The sequence below is a fragment of the Patiria miniata genome, unplaced genomic scaffold (assembly GCF_015706575.1).
Source record: "Patiria miniata isolate m_02_andy unplaced genomic scaffold, ASM1570657v1 HiC_scaffold_1, whole genome shotgun sequence".
In the NCBI taxonomy this organism is placed as follows: Eukaryota; Metazoa; Echinodermata; class Asteroidea; order Valvatida; family Asterinidae; genus Patiria; species Patiria miniata.
Genome location: NW_024037047.1, coordinates 21,848,683 through 21,875,632, shown reverse-complemented (window position 1 = coordinate 21,875,632; position 26,950 = coordinate 21,848,683). Strand labels below are relative to the sequence as shown.

The 26,950-nt window shown below is 41.2% G+C and overlaps 1 protein-coding gene across 1 annotated transcript; it reads left to right on the top strand.

Annotated features, from left to right (window-relative positions):
* The first annotated feature begins 970 nt into the window (after positions 1–970).
* On the top strand, positions 971–21,350 carry LOC119725533 (caprin-1-like). The gene is made up of 15 exons (XM_038196963.1): positions 971–1,177; positions 5,113–5,262; positions 5,902–6,063; positions 7,874–7,971; positions 8,586–8,677; positions 9,575–9,706; positions 11,083–11,159; positions 12,659–12,878; positions 13,583–13,675; positions 14,297–14,754; positions 15,008–15,095; positions 15,346–15,756; positions 16,902–17,099; positions 18,274–18,441; positions 20,373–21,350. Exons 1-15 carry the CDS (start codon positions 1,061–1,063, stop codon positions 20,471–20,473), a joined length of 2,565 nt encoding a protein of 854 aa, XP_038052891.1. The 5' UTR covers positions 971–1,060; the 3' UTR covers positions 20,474–21,350.
* Positions 21,351–26,950: the final 5,600 nt, after the last annotated feature.

Here is a 26,950-nt window from a genome sequence, read left to right as displayed (position 1 = left end):
AGTTGGGGAAATTGTGCAAGTAATACTATTGCGGGGGGGGGGGGGGGGGGGAGGCTTAACTTTGGGGTGGAATCTGTGAAAGTTCAAGAAGTTGGGGAACAATATCCAAAAAAAAATTCAAAGTTGAGATTTTTTTTCAAAAGTATTGACACGTGCAGATGTTCGAAAACAACTACAGTGTACATGTATATGTACTTTTGTGCCCCAGCCCGACAAAACAACCATAAAGTCAAAGAAAATGTGACATTTTCTTCAAAAATATTTCTTCCTAAAATTTGAACGCGCAGGTGCCTGGGACCATGTAATTGTATATTCCACAAGGACGGAAATAACGAAAGACATTTTTAGAGTGTTTATTAAAACAAAGATGTCTAAATATGGTATGAAAGTCCAATATTTTCCGCCAGTGTATAAATTCTTCCTAATGATCCCAAAAAAGTTGCTGTATTGTACCATGGAAGGAGGATACATATTTTAATTGCCTTCTACTGTCTCTTTTTTCATAGTAAAAGGAAGGGGTTTTTATTCTTCATTAATTTGTAATTTATTCAATGGCTGGCAAGATATTTTATTACAAATATATTAATATTCAATGTGTATAGTTTTTACATGCCCTATCGTCTAAATGGTACCAGTACCAGTTACTAGACTACGCATGTATTTTTATGGTCGACCGGCTATCATCGCGCGATCTTCATTGTAAGGGTCGGCTCGGGAAACACCTTTAAATATGACGTCATTTTACCTCAGTTTACAAGTACCACCATTGCGGTTTTTCATTCTGATATTTTATGCCATTGTGTAAGAAAAGACATTCATATAACAACCAAAATATCGTTTTGTTGGTAATTTTAAAAGAAACAATGTATATATGTTGTTGATTTATGTAACTATTTGGGATATTTTCAAGAATTCAGTAATGCATTGTGGGTAATTTTGTAAAGGGCACAGGAACGAGGTGACCATTTTCGAGCACACTATGCGAAACACGTGAAATAAATTTGCAAAATCGAACATTGAATAAAGTCTCCGTCACGTTGAAGGCAAATCGTGCGCAGTCATGCCCGCTGCTTCGTCAAAACCGACCCCTCAAAATGCCCCGAAAGAGGCCCCAGATTTCCCCACCCAACTGGTGGCCATGATAGAGAAGAAGATCCGGAATCTGGAGAAGAGAAAGGTGGGTTTTTGGTCGGATTTTGTAACGAAAACGGACGGTCCAAAAGTGACGTTGCGACACCGGAAGAGGAAAGTGTGGCCATGGTGGCCGATTGTTTTGTGCATGACAAAGTGGCGACGTTCGAATTTGTCCGGTTCTTCAAAGGTTTTAACAAAAGGAAACATAACCAAATCAGTAGAACTAAGGGTAATCCTTACTTTTAGGACACCTCTATTTTGTACGAGTTCTGTTCAAAACTGACTTTTGCAGATGACTGTCCAGTACCAAAGTGACTTTTGCAGGCTAAAGAAGTCTTTTTTCTTCAGACAAACTCATGTATAATTTTGAAAGCACTTTCAAAGAAAATGTGACTTTCCTACCTTTTTTTGCAGTTCGCCATCTTGCTTTTTAAATTTATTTTCTGTTTGTCATCGTCGTCTTTAACCCCTCATAAATCAAAACCCTGCCCTCTTTCTACAAAATTAAACCTGCTGATATTCAAGAGGTGTCATTGCCAAATGTTCAAATGTGTCAATAAATATCAGAATGTCACTTTTGAGTGTCATAGTCAGCTGTTTTGGTGAGTCTTTTAACCTTATATGGGAAAGGGGTCCTAAAAGTAAGGATTACCGAACTAAGAATGACTGGAATCTATCATTTGTGTCACATTGATTGTGTTGACATGATTTACACGGTTGACATCTTTGTTTTCATTTGACATGTTTGATTCTTTTTTTTGTGTAACATGTTTTTACAATGTCGTCAATTAATGGTTTTATTTTTATGTGCATTGTCACGGTTTGGTTTGGACATTGACCATTTTCCGGTGTAAGATGAATTTAGGTTTTATGAAATACGGACTCGTTGGTGGTATTGTGCATGTTCTTGCATAGATAATTAGGAGAGGGACCGGTCACGTGAGAGGGTTTAACCAATAAAGGGGAAAAACAGTCCGATTTTCATACAACTAGTCCGATTTTCATATGACACTGGCATGACTGAATGACGACATGACGTCCTATAGTACGGTCCATCAAAGAAGCTTGGCGTGCCCTTGTTAATGTTATAGGAGTGGCGACCATTCACCAAATTCCATTGTAATATTTCCTTGAAAGACAAGACTTTGGAAAGATTCCCATATCTGGCCATCACTAATTTTTTCCTTCAGTGACCTACATCATACATGTACGTATCAGCCATCAGATTCAGAAAGTGATAATATGCCTTAAATTAAAAAGTAAAATTTAGCTGGGTAAATATTGAAGTATTTTACTAAGAAAACACTTAAACATTTTCAGACCAGTGACATTGGGTTTGTGTACTGGGTTTCAAGTGATGGCCAGATATATGTCTTTCCAAGACTTTTATTAACACATTTGACTTTTATACAATTTCCTGACACTGCTTTTTTCCTCATATTTCATCTCAATGAAAAATTGAAGGTCAGTCATTTCAAAAATGATGATAGGCCTAAGACATGAATCTGGGACTGAGAAAAATTTCCAATTTTGTAAGGAAATACTTAAACACTTCTACACTCTTCATAGACTTTGTATACAACCACTGAAGGGATGTCAGGTTGCAACATTCTTTCCCCATTTCCATCATGTCCATTTCACAATAATAATTGAAATTCCTCGGCCTACGTGTATTGTGTATAAATTCATAAGGAGGCCTGAACATTTTTTAAAATTAATAAAAATTGTCTAGCAAAAAAATTGATTTTTTTCTGTCGCAAATGCATGTTTTTTGTCCAACATAGGCCTAGGCCCTAATTGTTTTTTCCTCCTCAATATAACAACAGAAGAATTTTGGGCTTGTTCTGTCATTTCTGTTCAGAAACACATTTTTGCCAGTGATTTATTTTATTTATGATTTGTGTTCACCATGCTCAGTACTGTTTTTGTTAAAGAGTGGTCGACTGCCAAATTTAACCCGGGAGTCCGAAATCAACAGTAAAATTATATTATTTGAATACTGTGAAATTCTTGTTCAGTGCTGTAATTTGTAAAGAAAGTTCAAATACCCTTATATGGTCACATACCAGAATGTACATCTACTGTACAGCAAGGCACAAGTGCAAATATCACTTCCTGTTTTGTTTTGTTTTCGTGACAAAACAAAAGTTTGGGATAGGAAATGATTGATAAAATTGAGTATTCGAAACTGTCCCTTTCCGAAATGGTATCCGAAAGGAAACAGGACACCCTATTTGTGAAAACATGTTTTGTGGTACACGTCAAGTTTTCACACAACGCCCACAAAAGGTTCAGAATACGTACATGCATCTTTTCGTTGTTGTAAAACTATCCACCTACATGTATTACGCCATTCAGAATTTATCTAATTACAGTCGAGTCTCGTTAATACAAACTCGTCCGGACCTAGCCAAATTGTTTGTAATATCAGAATTTTGTATATAAGAGGAACATCAGTCCCATTCATTTTGCACATAATTCTCACAGAATTCAAACCTGAATTAAAAAAAATCAAATTTAACAGTGGACAAATGGTGGACTTCAGAAAATGTAAAAATAAGTTGTTTTAGTATTAGTGCTAGAGTAATATTTACAACAATGAACAACGTGTACAATGCAATCACACACAGTGTCCATGTGCATTTGAACATGCATCTCACAAGATACAATGTACGTTGACTCATCTTTGTGGTGGTACACCTACCTACCTGTAGATTTTCAGATTTGATTGTAATTCACCGTGAACCATCTGTCCCTGTGGACTGAATAAAGACCTTGTCAGGCCATTGTTTAGAGTGTGTTAGACATCAAATGCAAAAGCCAACTATTCAAAATGCTAATGTGTACAAGGAAAGGTCAATGTGTGCAGGCACACATCTAGATTACTGGTCTGGAACACCCAAAGGACAAATGTTTTTACTTGTAATCCTCTCGGCCTCAAGTAACATACAAAAGGATTTCCTTTTTAGCGCCGGATTTTACTGCAGAATTTGTAAAATTCGGTTTGAATTCTACTGCATGTATACAGTTTCAAGTTTGGAAATTGGATATTCGAAACCACCTTAAAAAAAATTCAGCCTTCTATTGTTTTGTGACACAAGCTAAACTTAAAGACAACAACTGGTATATTCCCCAATTTGCTCCGTGGTCTCTGACATTTGCTAGAGGTCTTCTTGGTATATGAATAACCTGCCCATTCGACTTATCAGAGAGTCCTCATCCATTTTTCACCCAACAATACAGCTCTGAAGTGTTTTTGTAAAGCTGCCCAGTGGTCATTGAATCCTGCAAACTATATCGCGATTATCACTCACTGGTCACTTTTTGTTGGCATGACTTCTGGGGAAATCAGATAACCGTTATTCGGTTTGAAAAAAGTTTGGATAACCGGATTTTGAAATCTCCGATTTACATGTTCATGTAAACTAGGTCCAGCACATGTTTTTGTACAGAAACAGAATGTGTAGGCCTATAACTAAGCAGTGGTCATTTAAAATGTTCTTCACATGTACTGGTACATGTAACCTATACATTTTTGTACCTCATACATATTCATGAACCAGAGTCAAATTTTACTAGTCCATTCATCATGACGTGTCGGCTGCTTAACTAAGCAATCCTTAAACTATCGTATGCGAGTAGTGTGCACATGTGTGCAAACATCGCCCTAGCTACATGAAAAGATGGCGTTACATGCATTTTGCCAAGATAACTGAGGCAAAGCTGAACAACAGTTTGGTCAACTCTGGGTAAGAGTTGACTTAGGACCAGGTACACATGGCTATTCACTTTGACCCCACTTTGACCTAATGACAAAGGTCACAAGGACAGGGTTGCAGTTGGTGTTGCCTGACTCTATACTTGACCTCATGTCAAAGGTCACAAGGACAGGGTTAATTGCAGTCGGTGTTGCCTGACTCTATATCTGGTCGGACTGCTCATTTTTCTTATTCTGTTGTATTCTTGATTGATTTGCAGTTGAAGTTGCAGTCGTACCAGGACATGGTCAAGTCCGGCCAAGAGTTGACCAAGGATCAGATCCAGGCGGCCTCCCACTTTGATGAGGTCTGCAGCAACTTGGACTTTGCCAAGGAACTCCAGAAGAACTTCCAGACCACCATCAATGACGTATGAGCAGCTTAGGTGTTTTTAATTTTTTTTTTGGCCAGTGTTGGCTGTGGATTTTCGTCAGGGTTTGGCGGGGTAGAGAAAGACATGGGAAAAGGGATAGAGGGAGATTGAAAATCTTTGAGAGCCACAAAATTTGAATAAATCCCACCCACTCACCCATCTTTGTAAACAACTGCAATCGTGGACCCTTATTGTCCCTAATCCTAATTCCTTTGTTTGTACCCTCACTTTTTAGCAACAGCTCTCACTGGTTTTGTACACAACTTTCAATCGTGGACTATCGGTCAATCGTGGACCCTTTGTTTGTGCCCTAACCCTTTTGTCCCTAGTCCACAATTGCCGGTGTTTGCACACACATGCTTACCTACATTTGTGTATTGAACCGATGGTGTGGTCAGTTTAACAAGGTCAGAAAGGTTGTTGACGAAACAAAAGGATGTTTAGCAGTGTGCAATGTACATTATAAGCAATGAGGCTTACAATGTATCTACATGTAAATGGACGTGATCTCGTCTCTGGCCAAGTGAACCAATTTCTCGCCTGCAAAGCTGACTTCTTAAGTGACCAACAAAGTAGCCTAAACATTTGACTGTCAGAACTTGACCCAAATCTCTTTAACAAATTGGCCTTCCCCAGAATAACAAGGTGCTGAAGAAGCTGGCCAAGCGTGAGAACGCACAACGGCACGAGCAGGAGCTGCAGAGAATCCGCGACATCATACTGCTCAACAGCGTCTTGAACAACTTGGGCACGGACCACGTCCGGAACGACTTCCTGGCCGGTGCAAATGGAGCTGTGGTGAGTTTGCAGAAACTAACCCTAACCCCATGGGTATTTTTTTAGTAGAAAGTATCCTGAATCCACCAAAATCCATCAATTTTGCCACGCAAAGAAATTTTGTGGTCAATGAGTCCATCAGAAAACATCAGTTAGCCGGAAGTAAATCTGTCGACATCCTGAATCCATCAAAGTCCCCCAACTGCTCATTATGGAGGTTTTCTGAATCCATCAAAATCCTGCTGTACAGCTAGGCTTACTGTCCTGAATCCATCAAAATCCCCCAACTGCTCAATATGGAGGTTTTCTGAATCCATTAAAATCCTGCAGTACCGCTAGGCTTACTGTCCTGAATCCATCAAAATCTCCCAACTTTTTCAATACATCCTGGTTCCGCCGAAATCCTCCAAAACAGGGGTGTGGATTTTGATGGATTCAGGTACCTTAGGGTTACTGAATTTGTAGTTGCACATCAAGACGATAAATTTATTACTTTAATATTCTTTAATATTTTCACTGCACTTGGGGTAGGGTTTAACTACTAAGTGCAGCAGCATGTAGCACTTATCCAAATGAGAAGCCTACTCAGTGTAGCTAGATCCATCAGGTCAAAAATCTTGAGGTTTAAACAAAATGCCTCTGAGTCTGTGGTCACCATTGTATTGCCTGCCATAATTGTTAATTCTTTGATTACAGTGAAATCTCAATACGTCAAAGTCGGATACCTCAAAACAATTGTTAACGGGGAAAATACAACATTTGCAAACATCAAAAAATAAAACTACCAGATCATTTTGAAATACCTTGCTGGACTGTTAGTGAATGACAGTGTAAAGCATCCTGTAAAATCATGGCACCTGGTATACTGTCATTTTCAAGAAAAGTGGTATTTTTGTATCAATTTCCAACGCTGATCAGCCGAATACTGGCCCCAGTTGACCATCGCACTTGTTTGCAATCGATTACACAACTATGAACGGGTACAAGCCAGCTAGACTGGGTCCCTGACCTTACAATTCCCCAATGTATGTAAACTGCTCTGTTTCTTCTTAAATGGAGTCAGGGAACCAGACTACAGGAAAATGATTGTTTTTCTTGGTTTTTATAGCATTTTTGAACCCAAAACCTCAAAAAAGTCAGTGTAACTATATTTGCTATATATTTCCAACCCCCCAATTCCATCCATTTCTGAAAATTACAGCAAAAGCAAATGATGTATATTCCCTTTAAGTCAAACAAACAATCCATTGCCTTCGGTAGTATAACAATGATGTACAACCCTGCTTAACTCAGAACTCTGCTCAAGTCAAATTTTGAACCTGTTCCCTTGAGGTTTGACTTATCAAGATTTCACTGTTTACTGGTATGTACTTTACAATGTGGTGCAATAAATTTGTTCATTTATTCGTTCATTCACCAACTGCAGCAGGATACAGCTGTGGCATTGTTTAGTGGGACGAGCTGTCATTGTTTAAGAATTGGCCATATATGTTGTGGTGTTGAAGGCCGAATTTTAACAATGTCCCACAGACTTTGCAGCACTGCAAATGTTGCCAGCATCATGACTTTCAATGTGATCCTTAGCTACATGGTATTGACAAGTTCATGGCTACTCGCTTGCAACTCTTGAACAAAGACATTGACTTAATCGGAACCGCCGACATAGTGCTGGATAGCTCAGTTGGTGGAACACCGGAACGGTGATCCGGAGGTCGCAGGTTCACACCCCACTTCAGTCAATTTCTTTGTTCAACTTACAGATTATTACAATGCACCTAGTCAGTTTCCCTTTGTTGAATTTGTTGCTTGTTTGTCTGGCCAATTTTGACAGAAATTAACGGACGATCAAGTGAACCATCTTGATGAGTTCTACAAGTTGGTCATTCCGTCACGAGAAGACGACGAAGAGAGCGAAGGCAAGGAAAAGAGGTGAGTTCAAAAAGTTTTTGCCATTTGTCTGAACTCATTATTCAGGGGACATTTTGTTGGTCTTTTTTGACTGGATTGCCATATGATGGCTGATTATACATTGCCATGTAGCCCTGTTCGTGCTCTTCCTTGAGATATCACAACCAAAATAAAGTTGCCCAAGCATTAGTTAGTGTCGCCGTTTGCGAGTTAGCCACGCCCCTTAGACAACCCTGTGGAATTTTTGTACACTAAAGTTTGTTTGTCTCAGATTTTTAGTCCGTTTGTATATCATGTAATTGGACAATAATTATGTCATAAGCTGCGTTGATCTAATTCTAACGCGTTTCTACAGGTGTAGGTCAATTGCCAGAATTCCGTCTTTCAAAATTGCCAATTACATTTCCGGTGTCGGGAACTTTTTCTGGCCGGACAAAAATTGAAAATGTCAAACTCAAATATATTTTGTTTACAAGTCATCCACATTTTCATTGATGATTGTACTATTATAATGGTAATTTGTTGAGTGTCCCTCATACTGTGGCTTTCCAATGTCTATTACGGAGTCTGAGTCCCTCTTAAACATTTTCGAGAGAGGTTTTGACTTTGAAGTGATCACCCTCTTTCTTTTTCAGTTCGGTAAGCTTCGAGACCAAACTGACGGAGGCCAGCGAACACTTGGACAGTTACATCAAGGCAGACAAGAAGGAAGTTCTGGGAACGACCTGTATCCTTTAAAATCACAAATAACGGAGATTGAATTTAAAAACTACCCGATGGCTAGTAGCTGAGGTTTTAAAATTTTATCTTAGCAGTTGTATTTTTAATATACAAGTGCTAAAACGAAAAAAAAAAAATAAAGTCAGTGTCAAGGTTCAATGAGGAAGTCATCACGCGTGGCAAAGGTTTGCGGACTTGTATGCACAAACAGAATGATCTTAATTAACCCTAACCCTCCTCAATCCTCCAAAATCAACCAAGCAGTTTTGGAGGATTTTGGAGGATTGACATTGAGGCCGTATGACATTTTAGTGCCAGTTGATTTTGGAGGATGCATTGTGTCAAGGTTTGAAGCGATACCTTGCGTTGTGTATGCTCAACCATGCATAAATTATGCCGAGATTATACTAGATATCATCCGCACTGCTTCTGGATAGCGTTGGCAATTCCTCATTGTGTTACAATGATTGTTGGAGGGTTCTGAAGGATTGAGACAGTGGTCACCCCTCCACTGAATAAATTCAAGAAATAACGGATGATTTCATAGTTGCAGTGGGAGGATTTTGAAGGATTCAGGATGGATTCTAGCCCAAAAGACTTAGAAGTGCCTGCAAACTCATAGTGGACACTCAGGAGCAGTGGTGCTTGAACTGCTTTCAGTGACCAACATTTGTTGCGTTTTGAACCGTGAAAGCGTACTCTATTACAGACATTTTACCACAACGGACTGCAGAATCCATCAGATTCTTTGAGTAGATATCATTGTAGTCAGTATCTTTTGAGATAACCTATTTGTATGATTACTCGACCAGTGTATTCTATTTCCAAAATTATTTTGTATGCTTGCTTGTAAAAAGTATATTTCTCGTAGAAAGTATTTTTTCCTTTAACTGCGCTGGCTCAGACAAAGAGTTGAAGGAGCTGGTCCAGGAGATTAACAGCTGCGGTTACCTTGACAACATCCCGGCCCCGCCCGAAGAGGAACCTGCCGGAGAGGGGGAGGAGGATGCCCCGCCCCCTCCCACACAGGGATCAGGTCAGGCCACGTCTGAATTACTCGGATATAGACTCCGTGCACAAACAATAGAGGGCGCTTTGTGACGACTTTACTGAGCACCAGTGGGAGGAACACGCTGGGTGCGCGTACTGATTCTTGTGCGTATTGCCGGAAGTACGCGATACTTATTTGATTCTTAACGTGTATAATCCATAGCGTCTTCGCGTGAGCGTCGTCAGCAATGCGTTCGAATGTCTGTCCCAGTGGTCTTCCCCAACTCTCCTTTTGTGACCGTTGAGGGGGTTCTTGTGCACAGAGTCTGTGGCAGCATTAACCCTAAACTTCCTCCATCCTCCAAAGTGATCCTCCGGGCAGTTTTGGAGGATTGAGGATGAATGGTGTTTGAAGAAAGGGAGGATTTTGGAGGATTGAGGATGAATGCAACATACAACTGTGGAGGATTGTGGAGGATTAAGGATAAGTGCATATTCAATACCGGTTGATTTTGGAAGATTGAGGATGAATGGTGTTGAAGCACATGAGGATTTTGGAGGATTGAGGATGAATGGTGGATTGAGGATGAATGGTGTTTGAAGAAGAGGAGGATTTTGTAGGATTGAGGATGAATGCAACATACAATTTTGGAGGATTGTGGAGGATTGAGGATAAGTGCATATGCAATACCGGTTGATTTTGGAGGATTGAGGATGAATGGTGTTTGAAGAAGAGGAGGATTGAGGATGAATGGTGTTGGAAGAAGAGGAGGATTTTGGAGGATTGAGGATGAATGCAACATACAATTTTGGAGGATTGTGGAGGATTGAGGATACGTGCACATTCAATACCGGTTGATTTTGGAGGATTGAGGATGAATGGTGTTTGAAGCACATAAGGATTTTGGAGGATTGAGGATGAATGGTGTTTGAAGAAGAGGAGGATTTTGTAGGATTGAGGATGAATGGTGTTTGAAGAAGAGGAAGATTTTGGAGGATTGAGGATGAATGCAACGTACAATTTTGAAGGATTGTGGAGGATTAAGGATAAGTGCATATTCAATACCGGTTGATTTTGGAGGATTGAGGCTGAATGGTGTTTGAAGAGGAGGAGGATTTTGGAGGATTGAGGATGAATGGTGTTTGAAGAGGAGGAGGATTTTGGAGGATTGAGGATGAATGCATTTGGAGAGGAAAGACTGTCAGATTTTGAAGGATTGAGGCAGTGGGTATCCTTCGTTTGAACATTAGTGCAACATTGTGGAGGATTTTGGAGAATTCAGGATGGTTCCTAGCATAAAGGCCTAGGGGGTTAGGGTTAATCATGTGTCTCTGGCATTTTTTTTAAATTTCATTATATTTATTTAAACAAAATTTGAACCAGAAGTAATGCAGAAATGACTTGTTTGTTTTGCTGTGCAGGTAATGATGAGGAAACAGCGGAGGAGGATTACATCGTGGTTCAGCAGGACCAGGTCCCCTCACCTGAGGCCCCGGAGGTAAGCAATCCATCAATCAATCAATCAATCAATCAGTCACTTAAAGGGAAAATACATCATTTGCTTTTGCTGTAATTTTCAGAAATGGATGGAATTGGGGGGTTGGAAATATATAGCAAATATAGTTACACTGACTTTTTTGAGATATTGGGTTCGATAATGCTATAAAAAGCAAGAAAAACAATCATTTTCCTGTAGTCTGGTTCCCTGACTCCATTTAAGAAGAAACAGAGCAATGTACATATATTGGGGAATTGTAAGGTCAGGGAACCAGTCTAGCTGGCTTGTACCTGTGTAATCGATTGCAAACAAGTGCGATGGTCAACTGCTGTCAACTGGGGCCAGTATTTGAAGAAAAAAAAGCCAGTTTTTTCCAACGCTGATCAGCCGATCAGCGTTGGAAATTGATACAAAAATACCCCTTTTCTTGAAAATGACAGTATACCAGGTGCCATGATTTTACAGGATGCTTTACACTGTCATTCACTAACAGTCCAGCAAGGTATTTCAAAATGATTTGGTAGTTTTATTTTTTGATGTTTGCAAATGTTGTATTTTCCCTTTAATCAATTCTACAGGGTGAGTAAAAAACCGAAACCCAAATGTAGGGAACATAGGTTTAGTGAAGTTCTGCATGTAGCACTTTCAAAATCTAGAATATAAAAGCTCAATTCATAAGCTTTCTTTTAGTACAAGAACCATTCAAATCACTCATGTACTTTTCAAGCTACGGACTTATAAACACAACCACCGTTTTAAAGTTCTGTCCATGGATCACAAAACAGTAAGTGTTCTTTCAGTAAAACAAAAAACAAATCACATAGGGATGTGTGTGAATTGTTTTCGTTTTGCTGAAAGAACGCACACCTTTTGTGTGATCCGTGGACAGAACTTTAAAACGGTGGTTGTGTTTAAAATTCCATAACTTGAAAAGTACATGAGTGATTTGAATGATTCTTGTACTAAAAGAAAGCTTATGAATGGGCGTTCATATCCTAGATTTGGAAAGTGCTTACATGCAGAACTTCACTAAAACAATAGTCCCGATATTTGGGTTTCGTCTTTTTTGACTCAACCTGTATAGTTGATGTACTGTGTGGAAGACTTGAAGGCCTGTGGCCCACTCACGAGCACCGAGGAAGGGCATGTTAACTAAAAGTGCATTACCCTCCAAAAGCACATATTGTTTTACAGTCTTAAAATATAGTCAGTTGTGCGGCAAAAGACACTTGACCAACTGACTGATCAAATTTTCCCTGATAAATCACAAGGGGAGTTGAGTTGTTGAACAGTTTTAGAGTGAACAGGGAAAAGTTAAGTGTAGCTAGAATCAAACCTGCAACCGTTGGAACTCTGTATTGTTCCCCTTCAATCTAAAAGATCTGGCTAGCTATATGTTGACACAATGGCTTGAAGAGTTGCATTTTACAACTTTACTTATACTTGTTACTTTTTTTTATAGAAAACTGACCATTCCCAATTTTTGTCCGCTGTTCCAGGTGGTTTCGTCCCTCCCTCCGGCCGTCCTGCCCCCTCAAGAGCCGGAACCTCCGATGTCCCGCGATTCCCGCGTCGCGGCGCCTGCGGTGGACCAGGAGGCCTTCCCTAAGCCCATTGAGATGCCGCCCCAGAAGCTGAAGAGCCAGGGGTCTGACGTGCTGGCCTCGGTCCAGCATGGAAGCTTCAACTTCATGCAGGACTCTATGCTGGACTACGACTGTAAGTCAGGCCCCTTAACTCTCTTTGAAAAGTTTTTTCGTTGTAGACCTTCTTGAACCCTTGACCCTACATCCTGGGACGTGTTCAGGATCTAAGCCGGTTTGGAAATCAAGGAAAACTTTGAAAATTAGTTCCCATTTTTTTCCAGTTGAAAATTAGTTCCCATTTTGTTCCAGTTCGGGAAAACTCGTAACCCCATCTAATAACACGTTAAAATTGTGCAGCAGCAAAACCAGTGAGTTTGGCAGTTTTGAGACATCATCTTACATTTCCAACACGCATGCAGAGATGAAACTTTTCCGATTTTAATCGGAAATCCGACTTTTTGAATTTTCCAACGAAATTTCCGATTTTCTTACAATGTGTCCCACAATGCATGTACATGTGTGTATCTGCAGCGCGGCCCAGATTTCGGACACGTATTTTTGTTCGGCCTATTTTCCGATTTTTTTGCCATATGCCAGTTTCATTTCTACGCATGACTACGGCAAAGGGCACGCGCTGACCAGAAACCGGAGGCTTATTTTTTTGGCCTGAAGTGAAATTGTTAAAAATGGTTTCGCTCGCTCTACTCTTCAAGGTCAATTGATTCACGCTGAAGCATCGTTCAGGATTTACAAGAAAATGTTTTTTGAAGGATTAGAGTTTGGAACTGAAATAATGTGCTGAGTTTTGGCTTGACAAACATATACCTTCCTCTATAGCTCCACACATGGACCCGGCGGTCGTAGCTACCGGCCAGTCCTACCACCCATCCCAAGGCTACAGCGCCCTCAACCACCAGCAAGCTGTCAATGGTAAATTCGCATTTGAAGTTTGTAAACATTCTTGAAAGAAAATGGTTGTTGAAAAAAAAAGAAGACAAGAGGCACAACATGAATATGCATGAGGTACGGTTCAAAAGCGCAATATAGATTTATCCTAGACGACTTGTATTAACAAGTCAAGATACATGTATATTTTATGAACATGAGGTCACCTACCTATTTTAGGAGTGATCAACTTGAGCGAAATCTTCCACCTGTGCCTTAGTAGGGAACATGTCGTCGCGTCAGTGCAACAAGGTCTTATCTCCTAAAATGGCATGAACGCAAAACGTGAGTTTCAGATTGTCAAAGGTCGTATCTCGCTTAAAAATAACCCGGATGTACACGCAAAGTCCCTGGACGTTGAGATACGACCTTGTTGCATGGAGCATATTCGCACGATATGCAACTTTGTTGCAGAATGGAGTTACAACCTTGTTGCACTGACGCGACCATGTGTAACCCAACAATACAGCATGTGGTTTTGTGAGCTCTGCGAGCACGACTTGATTTGAACTTGGAAGGTGGTACATTTTCATCGTATCATCCTCATATCGTCACTAAAAATGTCAAGACCTTGAAAATCCTTAAACGGTATCCTGTTTCCCACAGAGCAATCCATGCAGCAACATCAAAGTATGGACCAGCTCTCCCAGGCCCAAACCATGGACCTCCCCCTCTCAGACCCCGCCCACCCTTCCCCGCTTCCCACACACCCGGCTTACGAAGCCCAATCGGGTCTGGTTTCGGACCCGGGTTACGGCATGGCCTCGCCTTTCGAGACCCAACAGCAGAAGCAACAGGCTAGCTTGGCACAACAACAACAACAACAACAACAACAGAGTCTCGGGCACCAAGGCCTCGGCCAGCAGAGCTTGGGCCAGCCGGGAAGTTTACCCGGCCAGCGCGGCCAGCAGAGTGGTCTCGGCGTTCAACAAACTTTGGACACAATGTCGCAGTCACAGACAATGATGTCGACGCAACAACAGCAGCAGCAGCAGCAACAGAAGCGCAACGACTTACCTGAATTCCCCAGTCCGCCTGCTGACGCACAACTCACAAAATCAGAGGTTTGTTCATTCCTCCCCCCACTCCCAGAACTTTGTTTGTGTTCGAACCATACAAAATCTCCAAACCTTTCAGAAAAGTAAACACTGCAAAAAAAAGAAGAAGAAAATTCACACTCATCCAAGGGTCATAATTTTACATCAGATCGTCTTATGATGATTTCATTTATATAGACCTTTGGGGAATTTTGTTAGCTACATTTTGATACCCTGTTTGCTACCAAAGACTGAACTTTATATTTTTTTTGGCCATCAGGAAACATCCTCCAGTTTGCAAGCATCGATGCTCGGCCAGCACTCTGCTGGCATGGGTACCGGGAGCAGCTATTCACAGACGCTATCAGGTAGGTTATAGGGGAAGAAGAAAAAGCCCCCTAGCACTGTGAAATTTGACTTTGTACACGAAAAAGGGCTAGGCACAGAATGCCAAATTGAACACAGAGTGGTGAAAATGACAACTTTGCTGTGGAGAAAGTTGACAAATTGTGATATACTGTGATGGGGGCTGTACAGGAACTAAAAGAAGCATCTGCATGTACTAACCAATTTTGTTTTCATCAAATATAAATGTAAATGTTTCTTTTCTTTCATCAGCGGACCCAGCAAGCCAGCACACGAACCAAATGGTCCCCCCGCCCTCTCTCACCGACCACGCCCCTGCCACACTGCAGCACCACGACATGACGGCGGCCCAGGCCCACCCCAACGCGCAAGCGCAGAAATCCACCATGAACGCCAGCGCCCCCGTGTTCCAGATGACCAACTCGTCGCGCTCCTCGCCGCAGATGCAAGCCATGCAGCAGTCAGCCATGGACCAATCGCAGACGGAGATGGGGACATTCCAGTCAGCGGACGCCACCCCTCCTACGGCAGCCTCCGCGGAGAAGCCGACGGATAGAGACAGCCCTAAGCCAGAGACGACGGCGTCAACGATGGCGTCGCAGCAGAGGGAGCAGGAAGAGAGCCCGGAACAGCCGTCGGATAATCAGTCCAGTGACTCACCAGGTGTGCTTTCATATAGTGTTTGAAATGTCACTCTGTGATTGAATTGGGGCAATTTGTTTAAGAAATTTGGCGGGTGATTTCTGGAGCGCCATCTGAAATAAAGAAGCTTTAAAGTTGGTCCATGTGACTTTTACTGTGAATCTTTTGATGTCTTACACCTATAAATGCTCCATGTAACTATTTCAAATGTTACACCTATAAATGCTCCATGTAACTATTTCAAATGTTGGATCGATGCAACTCTGAAATAGTAATCTTTATTCTCATCAGAGTAGACCAGTTGTAATTTGGGCATTTTTTTTCCATTTTTAACCAACATTTGAAAAATAGATGCTTTATAACTAACCTGATGAAGTTTTAGCTCTGTGAATGCTGTATATTTAAAGAAAACAAAAAAAACCAAAAACAAATTATGCTGGATCTCCATTCCAATTGCAAAGTTGCTGAGTCGTGTTTTGAATTACGCCCTCTCGTGGCACAATCCCAAAAGCAGCATTTGGGACATGATTCTCATTCAGCCAGTTGGCCACTTATTCACAGATTCGGATTCACGGAAATTTCCAAAAATGTGTCACTGAACACATCGTTAGAAATGAACTTCTTATGTTGTTTTCCCTCAAAATGATGGCATGCTTGAAGAATAATGTCACATGGAAGTTTAGTGTCATTACTATCTTTATACCAAGTAAGCTTTTTCACGATAGTTTGGTCGGTTACTTTTGGGTTAAATGGTGTACTCTACCGTTAAACCTGCTGGTAAGAGGTCAACTTTGTTTAAACCCTACCCCTCGGGGTATTTTTGTCTAGAAACCCTGCCCAAAGCAGCAACATGCAACAATTGTCAAAGTGAGAAGCCTGCCCAGTGTAGCAAGATCCATGAAGTCAAAAATCTCAAGACCAAACTGCCTCAGAGTCTGTGGTCACCAACTGCAGCAGGATACAACTGTGGCATTGTTCAATGGGACTAGCTCTTATTGTTTCACTTTTTGCCATTAATGCGCCAGGATTGATGGTTGAATGCAGCAGGGTCCCACAGACTGATGCACTGTGTTGCGACTGGCAGGGTTTAGGGGCAAAGTACAGAGTAGCAGAACAAAGTGCAGATTTGGTTGGTTTCATCTTCTCCCCTCCCTTGTCCATTTCAGGCCAATCGTCCTATTCCTCCTACCAATCCTACCAGTCCAGTTCATCCTACCGTGGCAACGGGAGGGGCAACCCCCGCGGGGCCCGGGGCACCATGAACAGCACCGGTTACCGAGGCGGGAACCGGGGAGGCGGCATGCCGTACATGAGCGCACGGTCTGCGGGACGGTACCCGTCCAACCCCAACCCAAACCCAAGGGGTGAGTGTGTGAAATAACTGGAAATTTTAAAATATTTTGAATTTTAAACAAACCGAGACTAGACTTGTTGATCCCAGACATTGTTCAGTCGGTCAGCCAAGCAGTCATTGGTTCCGTCAGAGGTCAATATTTAACCCTAACTTCCTAGGCATTTTTGCTAGCCTCAATCCTGCAAAATCCTCCAAATGCCTCCAAGTAGAAATAGCATACAGCCTCAATCCTGCAAAATCCTCCAAATGCCTCCAAGTAGAAATAGCATACAGCCTCAATCCTGCAAAATCCTCCAAATGCCTCCAAGTAGAAATAGCATACAGCCTCAATCCTGCAAAATCCTCCAAATGCCTCCAAGTAGAAATAGCATACAGCCTCAATCCTGCAAAATCCTCCAAATGCCTCCAAGTAGAAATAGCATACAGCCTCAATCCTGCAAAATCCTCCAAATGCCTCCATGTCAAAATAGCATACAGCCTCAATCCTGCAAAATCCTCCAAATGCCTCCATGTCAAAATAGCATACAGCCTCAATCCTGCAAAATCCTCCATTATTTCTTGAATGTGGTCCTTGGAGGGGTGACCACTGCCTCAATCCTGCAAAATCCTCCAGCAATCACTGTCAATTTGTTGTGGCAGAGCCAGTGACATCCTGGAGCAGTGCGGAGGATTTTAAGTATAATATAGGCCTCAATGTATGCACGGTTGAGCATAAACAACACGAGGTCCGGCCCAAGACCTTGACACAGTGCATCATCCGAAATCAGCAACTTTGTTTTGCCATATAGCCTCAATCCTGCAAAATCCTCCATTTTGCAAAGAGGACTTTGGAGGATTGGGTTAGAATAAAAAGTTGCATTTTATCTGTGTTCTTAAAAAAAATTGATTTTTTTTTCTCTTCACAAAATTTCAATGTGTATGTTTTGTACCGATTTTGCGCATCTAAAACCCTGAGAAAAAAAGGCTTTTATTTTGCGCACAAATGAACTTGCCCTATAATTCAACAACTGCACGTCAGTGGACATTTTTGTTTAACGTCTTAATTCAAAAGTGAATAACTTTCATATTTCTAGGAAATAACAATTGGAAAAATAAATTTCCTTTTCAAGGTAAAACTGAAAAATAGCACCCACGGGAACGCATCTTTAACACAACTTTCCCCACTCTTTTTATCTCAAACCCAGGCCCTGGTGGGTACAACTCCTACCTCCCAAGAGATAACTTTCAGCAGAGGGCGCCAGACATGCCGTACGGCAACACCAACCCCAACTTCAACACCTTTAACCGGCCGCAGGACCCCAACTTCAACACCTACAGCAGGAGACCGGGCCCACCACGGGGATCACCCAGAGGTAGGCAATAAACGTGCAGGCACGCAACTTTTCCTCAGATCCGCTGATTTCCTAATTTTTTAATAAGGGAATAAATGTGTGCTCCGGAGGTTTTTATCACTCTGTTTAAGACCGCTTAGAGTCTGGGTGCTGATAATTACCCGAGCCGGAGGCGAGGATAATTATCAGCACCCAGACTCTAAGGGGTATTAAACAGAGTGATAAATACCGACCGAGCACATATTTATTCCCATTCATAAATACCTTATCCGTAAAAAAATATCAAATAATTCGTTCAAAAAATTCCGATTTTGTACAACAAGTTCACTTCATGCTTTTTGAAACATCCCTCTAGCAAAATAATGGAGTGTTCAGCTGGCGAGTAAGATGTAAACAACCCTTTTATGGAGATTTACGCGCGCGTAGCATGTTCTGCGCGATGTCACGCAGAACGCACCTGGGGCGTTGCGTTTGAATTTAGAACTATAAAATTCTGACTCGCTTGTAGTGTTGCGCATGCCTACGTGAGGATTGTGAACGTTCAACCAATGAAACGGTAAGAGGCACTGGATTTTTAGGAGTCCACATTTTATTGTGACACTGGAAAAGTGTTTAAGACCAGCTAGCCATGTCTTTATCATCCGTTTAAGACCGGCCACGTGACGGGCTCTCGACCAATAGGAATAGCTAAACTGTCTGAGGTATTTATGAATTCCGGTTAATGCCATTGCAAATTAAAAAAAGCCGTATGAAGTCTAGTGTGGTTTAGAATTTCCTCGTTTTTTAAAATAAAAATTCCCAGTTGCATTCCTGCCTTGGGATTTGACTTGGAAGTGTATTTTCAAAAGAACGTCGGCTTGAGCCCCTTTTGAGCAAAACCATTCAGAAAAACTGCTGTCAATCTCCCTAGGCCTTTTTTGCGAGGATGCACTCTCAATCCTTCGAAATCCTGTGTGTGTTCTTGAAATGGAAAGAGGAACGAATGTTGCATCCTGACGCCATTTTTTCATCATATATTATCTCACTGAAGGTCAGTCATTGAAAAAAATGTTGAAGAGACACGAATCTGGGACTGAGAAACATTTCCAATTTTGTTAGGAAATACTTTTAAAATACACTCAACTCTCTGTAGACTTTGTACACAACCAAAGAAGTGGCGTCTGGATACTTCATTCTTCCCCTTGAGTTTGTTCATTTGTGGGGTGACCACTGCCTCAGTCCTGCAAAATCCTCCAACAATCACTGTCAGTACGTTGTGGCTGTGCTGATGAAACCCAGAAGCAGTGCTGATTTCAAGTATTATCTTGGCCTAAATGTATGCATGGCTAAGCACAACACACAAGGTGCAGCCTAGACTTTGACACAATGCATCCTCCAAAATGCACTGACGCAGTTTTGCCAAACAGCCTCAATCCATTGAAATCCTCCACCTGTTCGAAAAGGATTTGTGAGGATATGGGAAGGTTAGGGTTTAAACTTGAAATCTGCTTTAGTTGCGCTGTTGCAGCGCGTCATAGCAAAAGTTGACGTTCAATTGTAGACAAAGCGTTTACGATGGCTGCTTGTGTATGATTTCTGCTCGGAAACAAAAGAGTCGTTAATTCACCTCATTTCACTGTTTTGCAACAGCTTTTGTTCGACCTTTTTTGAAGTCGTGTGCCAACTCAAAATTTTTTGTCAAGGGTAAAATAGCAATTCATTTACTTAAGCCACCTAAAATGACTGAGTAAGTTATGCCATAATCTGTCGTATAAGTCTTAACTGAACAACATGGAATGTTGCGCGACTCACGTAATAAAAAGTGGAGTTACGCCATTGTGTATACTAGTTTCATGAAATGAGCTGACGTACTCGATAGATGGTTTCTTTGAAACTTCCCACACATGCAGCTTGATCAATGCACAACTCAATATCATAAAATTCTGAAAATTTAAATTTTGCGTATTTTCCAGGAACGCGTGGAGGTCCAACCGGGGTCAGAGGTCAGGCCAACTTCCGAGGTCGGGGCGGTAGCAGCGGTTTCAAGCCCCAGTCGTCGCAAGTGACCGTGTAGTAGGAGATGCTAAGCCTTGATTTGACCGATCCATTAAGCCCATTCTCGTGGTGTGTTTTGACCAATCACAGTTGTACAAAAGTCGGCCATGTGTATGATGCGCACAGCTGGAACATGCAGTGTGGCATTTGAAATGCGCATAGTTGCCCACGTGGGCGGAGCCTAATGAATCGGTCTATTGAATTCTGGAGGGAGGCAAACTTCAGAGAATATCAAACTTTAGAGAAAGCAAGGCTTTAGAGGACATTACCTCTCCCCCTCACTTCAGCCCCTCCCCCCTCACTTTAAGTACTCCCCCTCACTTCAGCACCTCCCTCTCACTTTATTCCCTCCCCTTCACTTAAACCCCTCCCCTCTCACTTCAGCCCCTCCCCTCTCCAGCCTTTTCCTTGCTTCAGCCCTCCCCTAACGTTAAGCTCTTCCCCTAACTTAAGCCCTTCCCCCTCACTTAAGCCCCGCCCCCCTATGTGAAACCCCTCCCTCTCTCTTAAACCCCTCCCCCTCTCTTAAACCCCTCCCCCGTTCCATTTCTTCAAAGTCCCCACTTTAGTTTTTTTTATATAGAAATAGTGCCCCCTGTAGATCTCGTGCTCACATCTTTCAGTAATGGAGTCCCATCTGCGGCGGCCATATTGGACCGGTTTCCCAAATCCATGTTTGAAATCATAGTGAACCTGTGATTCGGAATGATGTCACAGGGACCAGACTATTTTGTCTGATGGTGATATGCATTGTATGCTGTGCATGCATTAGTGTCTGGGTCCCTAAAGACATCACAGTGTTTTGCACTTATTTCTTAATATTACATTAGAATAACCCAATATGGAAACCAATATGGCTGTCACAAGAAACTGAGTTTGAATGCCAAAAAAAAAAACCCTTCAAAAGAATAGTCCTTTAATAAACTATACCTGGGAAGAAGGCAAAGCAATAACAAAAGTATGCAACTGCAAAACCAGAATTTGAACTGTCATTAAAACTCATAAAAAAAATCCTTTTTTGGGGTAAATCGTTAGAGACATTTAACCACCTCTCCCCCCCCCCATATGCAACTTGAGAATAGCAGCAACGATAGTTATATGTACACCATGGCCTAGCTGTAGTCTTATTTATAGAATCAAAAACGTGTGTCTTTTGTCATTGTGGAGATTTTCTTTTTACCTTGGGCAAGAAGTTTTCACCAACCTAGTGGATTGTCCACTGCATCATCAAGTTTTTCAATTTTGGTGACAAGTCGGGTTTGAAAAATGTTATAATTTGCTTAAGAAAATCTGCATCTGTACTTGCAGTGCCATCTAAAGAGAGTGTTTTTCATTTTTACCCTTTTTTGATCTCAAAATATGAATGTCTGCACAAAAACGAAATTGAGATAAAAGTTGCATTGTTTATGTCAGATCCATATATTTTTTTTTTACTGAACTCACAGTGTAAAACCGATTCAAAGATTGTGCAGTGATTGCTTTTCAGTGACCGTGGACATTTTTTGTGTGTGAAATTATTAAAAGAAATTGAGACCAGGGCCCAATTTCTTGGCTCTGCTTACCGTTAGCGAAAAATCCCTGCTTACTGTAGCAGAAAATTCCGTGCTTACGGTAAGCCTATTTCACGGGTTAGTGAGGAATTTTGGCTTCTGCGCACCCGTACATCCCGTATAAACTAAGGATTCTGTGCTTTACTGGATAGCACAGAATTTTTCTGCTAGCGTGGTTAGCACAAAATACGTGATAGTAATCGCGGAATTCTGGGGTTAGCAGAGCGAAGAAATTGGCCCCTGTTCCTTTTGACTTGGCCTGTACTTTTATGGCTACCCACATCCTGCCCACCACTGCATTTGAATTGGACGCTGCAGTTTTGTCTGCTTTGGCTGTGGCTATGACATTTGGCCACTTAGTTGGCTTCTGAATTGGCTGCTAAATGTATCCGTTGCAATACTAAATTTGGCTGTTATGGCTGTCGGCCACCTTCACTTTGGCTCCTGAAGTGGCTACCAATGCATTGGGTACACTGCTCACTGAATAGGAGATTGTGGCTCTGGCCACCTTTGTTTTGGCTACTAACGTGGCTACTTCATGCAGCTGCTACAACTTTAGCAATTCATCCCTGCAGTTTGGAAGAAAAAAATTTGGAATAATGTTTTGATTTGTTTTCAATATACAGTCCACAGGAATAAATTGAAGTTTTTCCAATTTCTTGATAAACAAGAGATTTATCGAGTAATATGATATTGGAAGTAGTAATGTGCTTTTTTTGTGTTACTAACAGATTATTTTGTAGTTGCCATCCTTGCATACAAATTGTGTAATTTTTTTGTTTATAACAAGAGTTGTATTATTCATGAGATGGAATTTTTGCGTCGGGGGTGATGTAAATCAAATTAGGTTTTACTCAGCCAACTGATCCCGTTAGCTCGGTGGTCGAGTGGTAAGACGTCTGCACTAGAAAGCAAGAGGTCGTGGGTTCGAGTCCCAACCAAGTGATTTTTTTCCCACTTTCACTCGGGAGGTAACACACTGAGTATACAGTGTTTATACGTCGGTGAAGGGCAAAACCTAATTTGATTAAGAGTTGTATAACCTTTGCACAAAGCGCAGATTTCCTGATGATGATTTCTTTTTCTGTCTTATACCATGTCAAATCTGGCAAGTTTAAGGAAAAAACTGAAATGAATTGGAATAGATATGGTGTACGGTTGAGAAGACATCAGGTTAATTTTCCCTTTGTTTACAGTGTTTGGCGTATAATCCCACACCCCCCTTTTTGGGGGGGGGGGTGTTTGCTTTAAAGCCGCCCTTCTTTTTTTCCTTGCATTGTGCAAAGGTGGTATACTGATGTCTGTGTATTTAAAAAGTGCTTTGAGCAGACCTTTTTTGCCCCAGATGAATTTTGTTTTGGAAACTCGAATCCGAAGAGTTCCTTTGCTGAATATCTTTTGTGTCTGTTTGTAACTTCTTCAAAACAAACAAAGTTATAAAATGACGCCAAAGTGGTTAAGCCAAAAATGTGTTGATTTAAAATGTGCCCAAGTGTTCGAGCCGATTGTTGTTTCTTTGATAGCTTTTTTTTTGTACATTTGTTTTTGTTTGTCTCTTTTTTGTTTGTTTGTGAAATTATCTTGTCGTAAAAATGTGAAGCTTTGCTCCTTTGTTGGGGACTTTCATGTGTTTCCATTGAACGAAAGGAGCAGGCTTTATCCAGATGTGTTGTTTACATTAATTATCGGCCACTGTGTGATTGGCTGAGAGATGGCCATTCTAATGAATATTCATTGTTCAATATTTGATATTGAATAATAAAAAGCTGTTGGGAACACTGTCGGGCAGACTTCTGCAGACCTTAAAGAAAATTTTGAAATTCTTCCCTTGTTAATGGAGTTTTGTGCACAAGAATCCTTAGTGGAGACAATAACAATGACACACAGTTGCTCTTGCTGTGGTGAACTCTTAACTGACGTAGGTTTTTCTCATTGGAAGATGCTAATGAATTCGTCGGGTGCACCACGAAGTGACGAATCGCCTATGGACTTTGTGCACATGACACCTGACTTCGTGGTGCGACTGACAAATTCTGCCCATTGGTTGTGTGCACACTGAGCACACTCCGCTGGCTTGTGAATAGACTGATTGCATTCAGCATGCTCGGCAGACATGTTTGAGGTGTGTTTTGTTATGTTAATTAATGAACAATGAATATGCAAGGTCCACTCATACATATTCATGTTGATTAAAAGGACACACTTCAAACATGGCTGCATGTGCAAACTGTCTATAGGGATACACCACCATGTGTTGCTGCACTGATTCTATAGTCATGTCTATATGTAAATGGACTCTGCAATCTGAAAGTCCCAGAGCTCCTGCCAAAAGTTAGTTGAACAAGTAAACTGGCAGCGAGAATTTTTTGCAACTCTCAATCCCTGTCTGCAAACCGTTGACCAGAATTCTACAAACTTTGCAGAAGTGTTCAGACGTTGTGTGGGAAGAGTTCTACAAACTCCGTACATTTTTGTCCGCAACTGTTGGCTTGGATTTTAGACTGGACAGTAGGTGCTCAGACACGTTGTCAGAATACTACCTTGGAATGCAGCAGACTTTGGAGTGCTATTGAACCATCAGTGCACTGTCAGCTAGAATGGACCCAAGACATAGTCATGCTTTGTTGACATGTTCAATTTCTTATGGGAGCTCGGTGGCTCTCTTCCCTACCTGGTTGCAGTGGCATGGCGATTGTGGAGGGTTGAAACCCATGATCAAGGAAAAGGGGGGAGGGGATTAGCAGATGTGGTTGAAACCATCAACACAGCTGCCAACACATTGATATTTTTTTTTTGTGGACAAACTTTGGTCAACCCCCACCCATCACAAAGTTCTTGCTATACTAATGCCTGGTTCCTATAAGAAAATGTACATGAAGTCAAAGCTTCATGTTGTTACGTAACAGATCTGCTCTACAGATATACAGCCAGCGTGCAGACCCAATTGTACTTCCATGTTGACTGCCAGTTGAAAATGAACATGTACACAAATGTACTACATGAAAATGTTATCTAGCAGGGATGTAGTCGAGCCCAGTACACGGCCCTGCAAGTCCATTGCAAGTTCTCTTCGCAAATCAAATTACTAGCCTTTGAAATGAGCTTTATAAAAAAGGCATTCCTTTGTTATTGTTCATCCGCTGTTTCTTGTGACTGGACTTGTAACTGGACTTGTGATGGCTTCGATTACATCCCTGTCATGTATGGACCTACAATCCCGGCCAAAATGGTTCGGACATGTCCACACAAGAGCATACCCTCCCCGCTCCCCTGATCAATATTGTCATATTGCGCTGTAGCACAGACTGCGCAGTGAGAGACAACATTGGCCGGGGGCCAGGGGTGGGCGTCCAGCAAGTTCTGGCCGGGATTGTAGATTGAAGAAGTTGCAGAAAGTGTGCGAACCACTCTCAATTTTTATTATGCTTTCAGTTGAAAAAGAGCTCGGATACCGGTAATTTCACTTCTTTGGAATTCTTCAGACTTTCACCGAATGTTCCTGTACATTGAAGTTGTGTGTTTGTGTAGATAGGTAAAAGAACGTACAGAAGAAATGTATAATCCATGTTTAATCTATTCATGTATGTGTGTTAATTGTTTCCTGTGACGTGTTGGCAAAAAGGCAGTTTCTGTTAAAAATGTGCTTCGTGGACACGGAACCCTGTGTAAATTTTAAGATTACTTATTGTTGAGAGTTGTGAAGCGGGTTTCATTAGAGTTTATGCGTAGCGGCCATTTTAGAGGGCATGTTTTATTTTAATTCAGTAACAATGAAAGCACAAAAGGTTCACTATTACATATCCCAGAAAAACATACATTGCCTTCTAAAATGGCTGCTACGTATAAGGTCTAAAGAAACATTCAAATATCCCAGTTATTGTGTTACTGACACCATCTACATGTACCTGCGATAAGACTGCAATGTCGAACAGACCTTGCAGTTCATGACATTCATGTTATTTTCATTCAGTTGATTATGATTTCTGCTAAAGAGAAATATCCTTGAACTGTTTTCTACTGTTTATATAAAAAAGAAAATTAAAGCAAATTTTTTTTCTTGTAATTTGTTGTCGATGTGGCTAACATTGTACATGCAATTAAATTAAAAGAGTTAAAACATGGGTGATGCTGATGCATGAGTGTCACGTGAGTGTCACATGTGTTTCACATGGGCATCGCATGTATTTCACATGGGCAGCACATGTATTTCACATGGGCATCGCATGTATTTCACATGGGCAGCACATGTATTTCACATGAGCAGCACATGTATTTCACATGGGCATCGCATGTATTTCACATGGGCATCGCATGTATTTCACATGGGCAGCACATGTATTTCACATGGGCAGCACATGTATTTCACATGGGCAGCGCATGTGTTTCACATGGGCATCGCATGTATTTCACATGGGCAGCACATGTATTGCACATGCATTTCACATGTATCTCACATTGGCATCATGTGTCACATTGTCATGTTGCAACTGTTCATTAATTTTCTTTTGGCAATTTGCTTGCAATTTCATAATAAAAAAAATAATCAATGAAATCGGTTGATTTTGTTGATAATCTGTCATTTGATTACAAACAAAAGTGTTGAGCTGATTTATGTATTGTGTGTGGATATGATTTGCATTTTTAAAGGCGTATAGAATCATTTGCATTTATTCCAAAAGTTACCCATCAAATTATTATCAAAAAGCTTCCTTGGATTAAAGATCATACTGGTACTGAAGACCCTGTGAAATTATTCCGTTTGGCTTGCCGTCATTTAGAACGAATCAAAAATTTCCAGCGATAAGCCAATTGCCTGATTTTTTTGTGCTCCATCATGGCCCCTGCTTTAAATCATAATCAAGCATTGGTCTTGATGGTCACCAGACTAACACTAGAGAGTGGAGTTACACACTGGATAGGGTACAGAAACCAGACATTTTAAATCG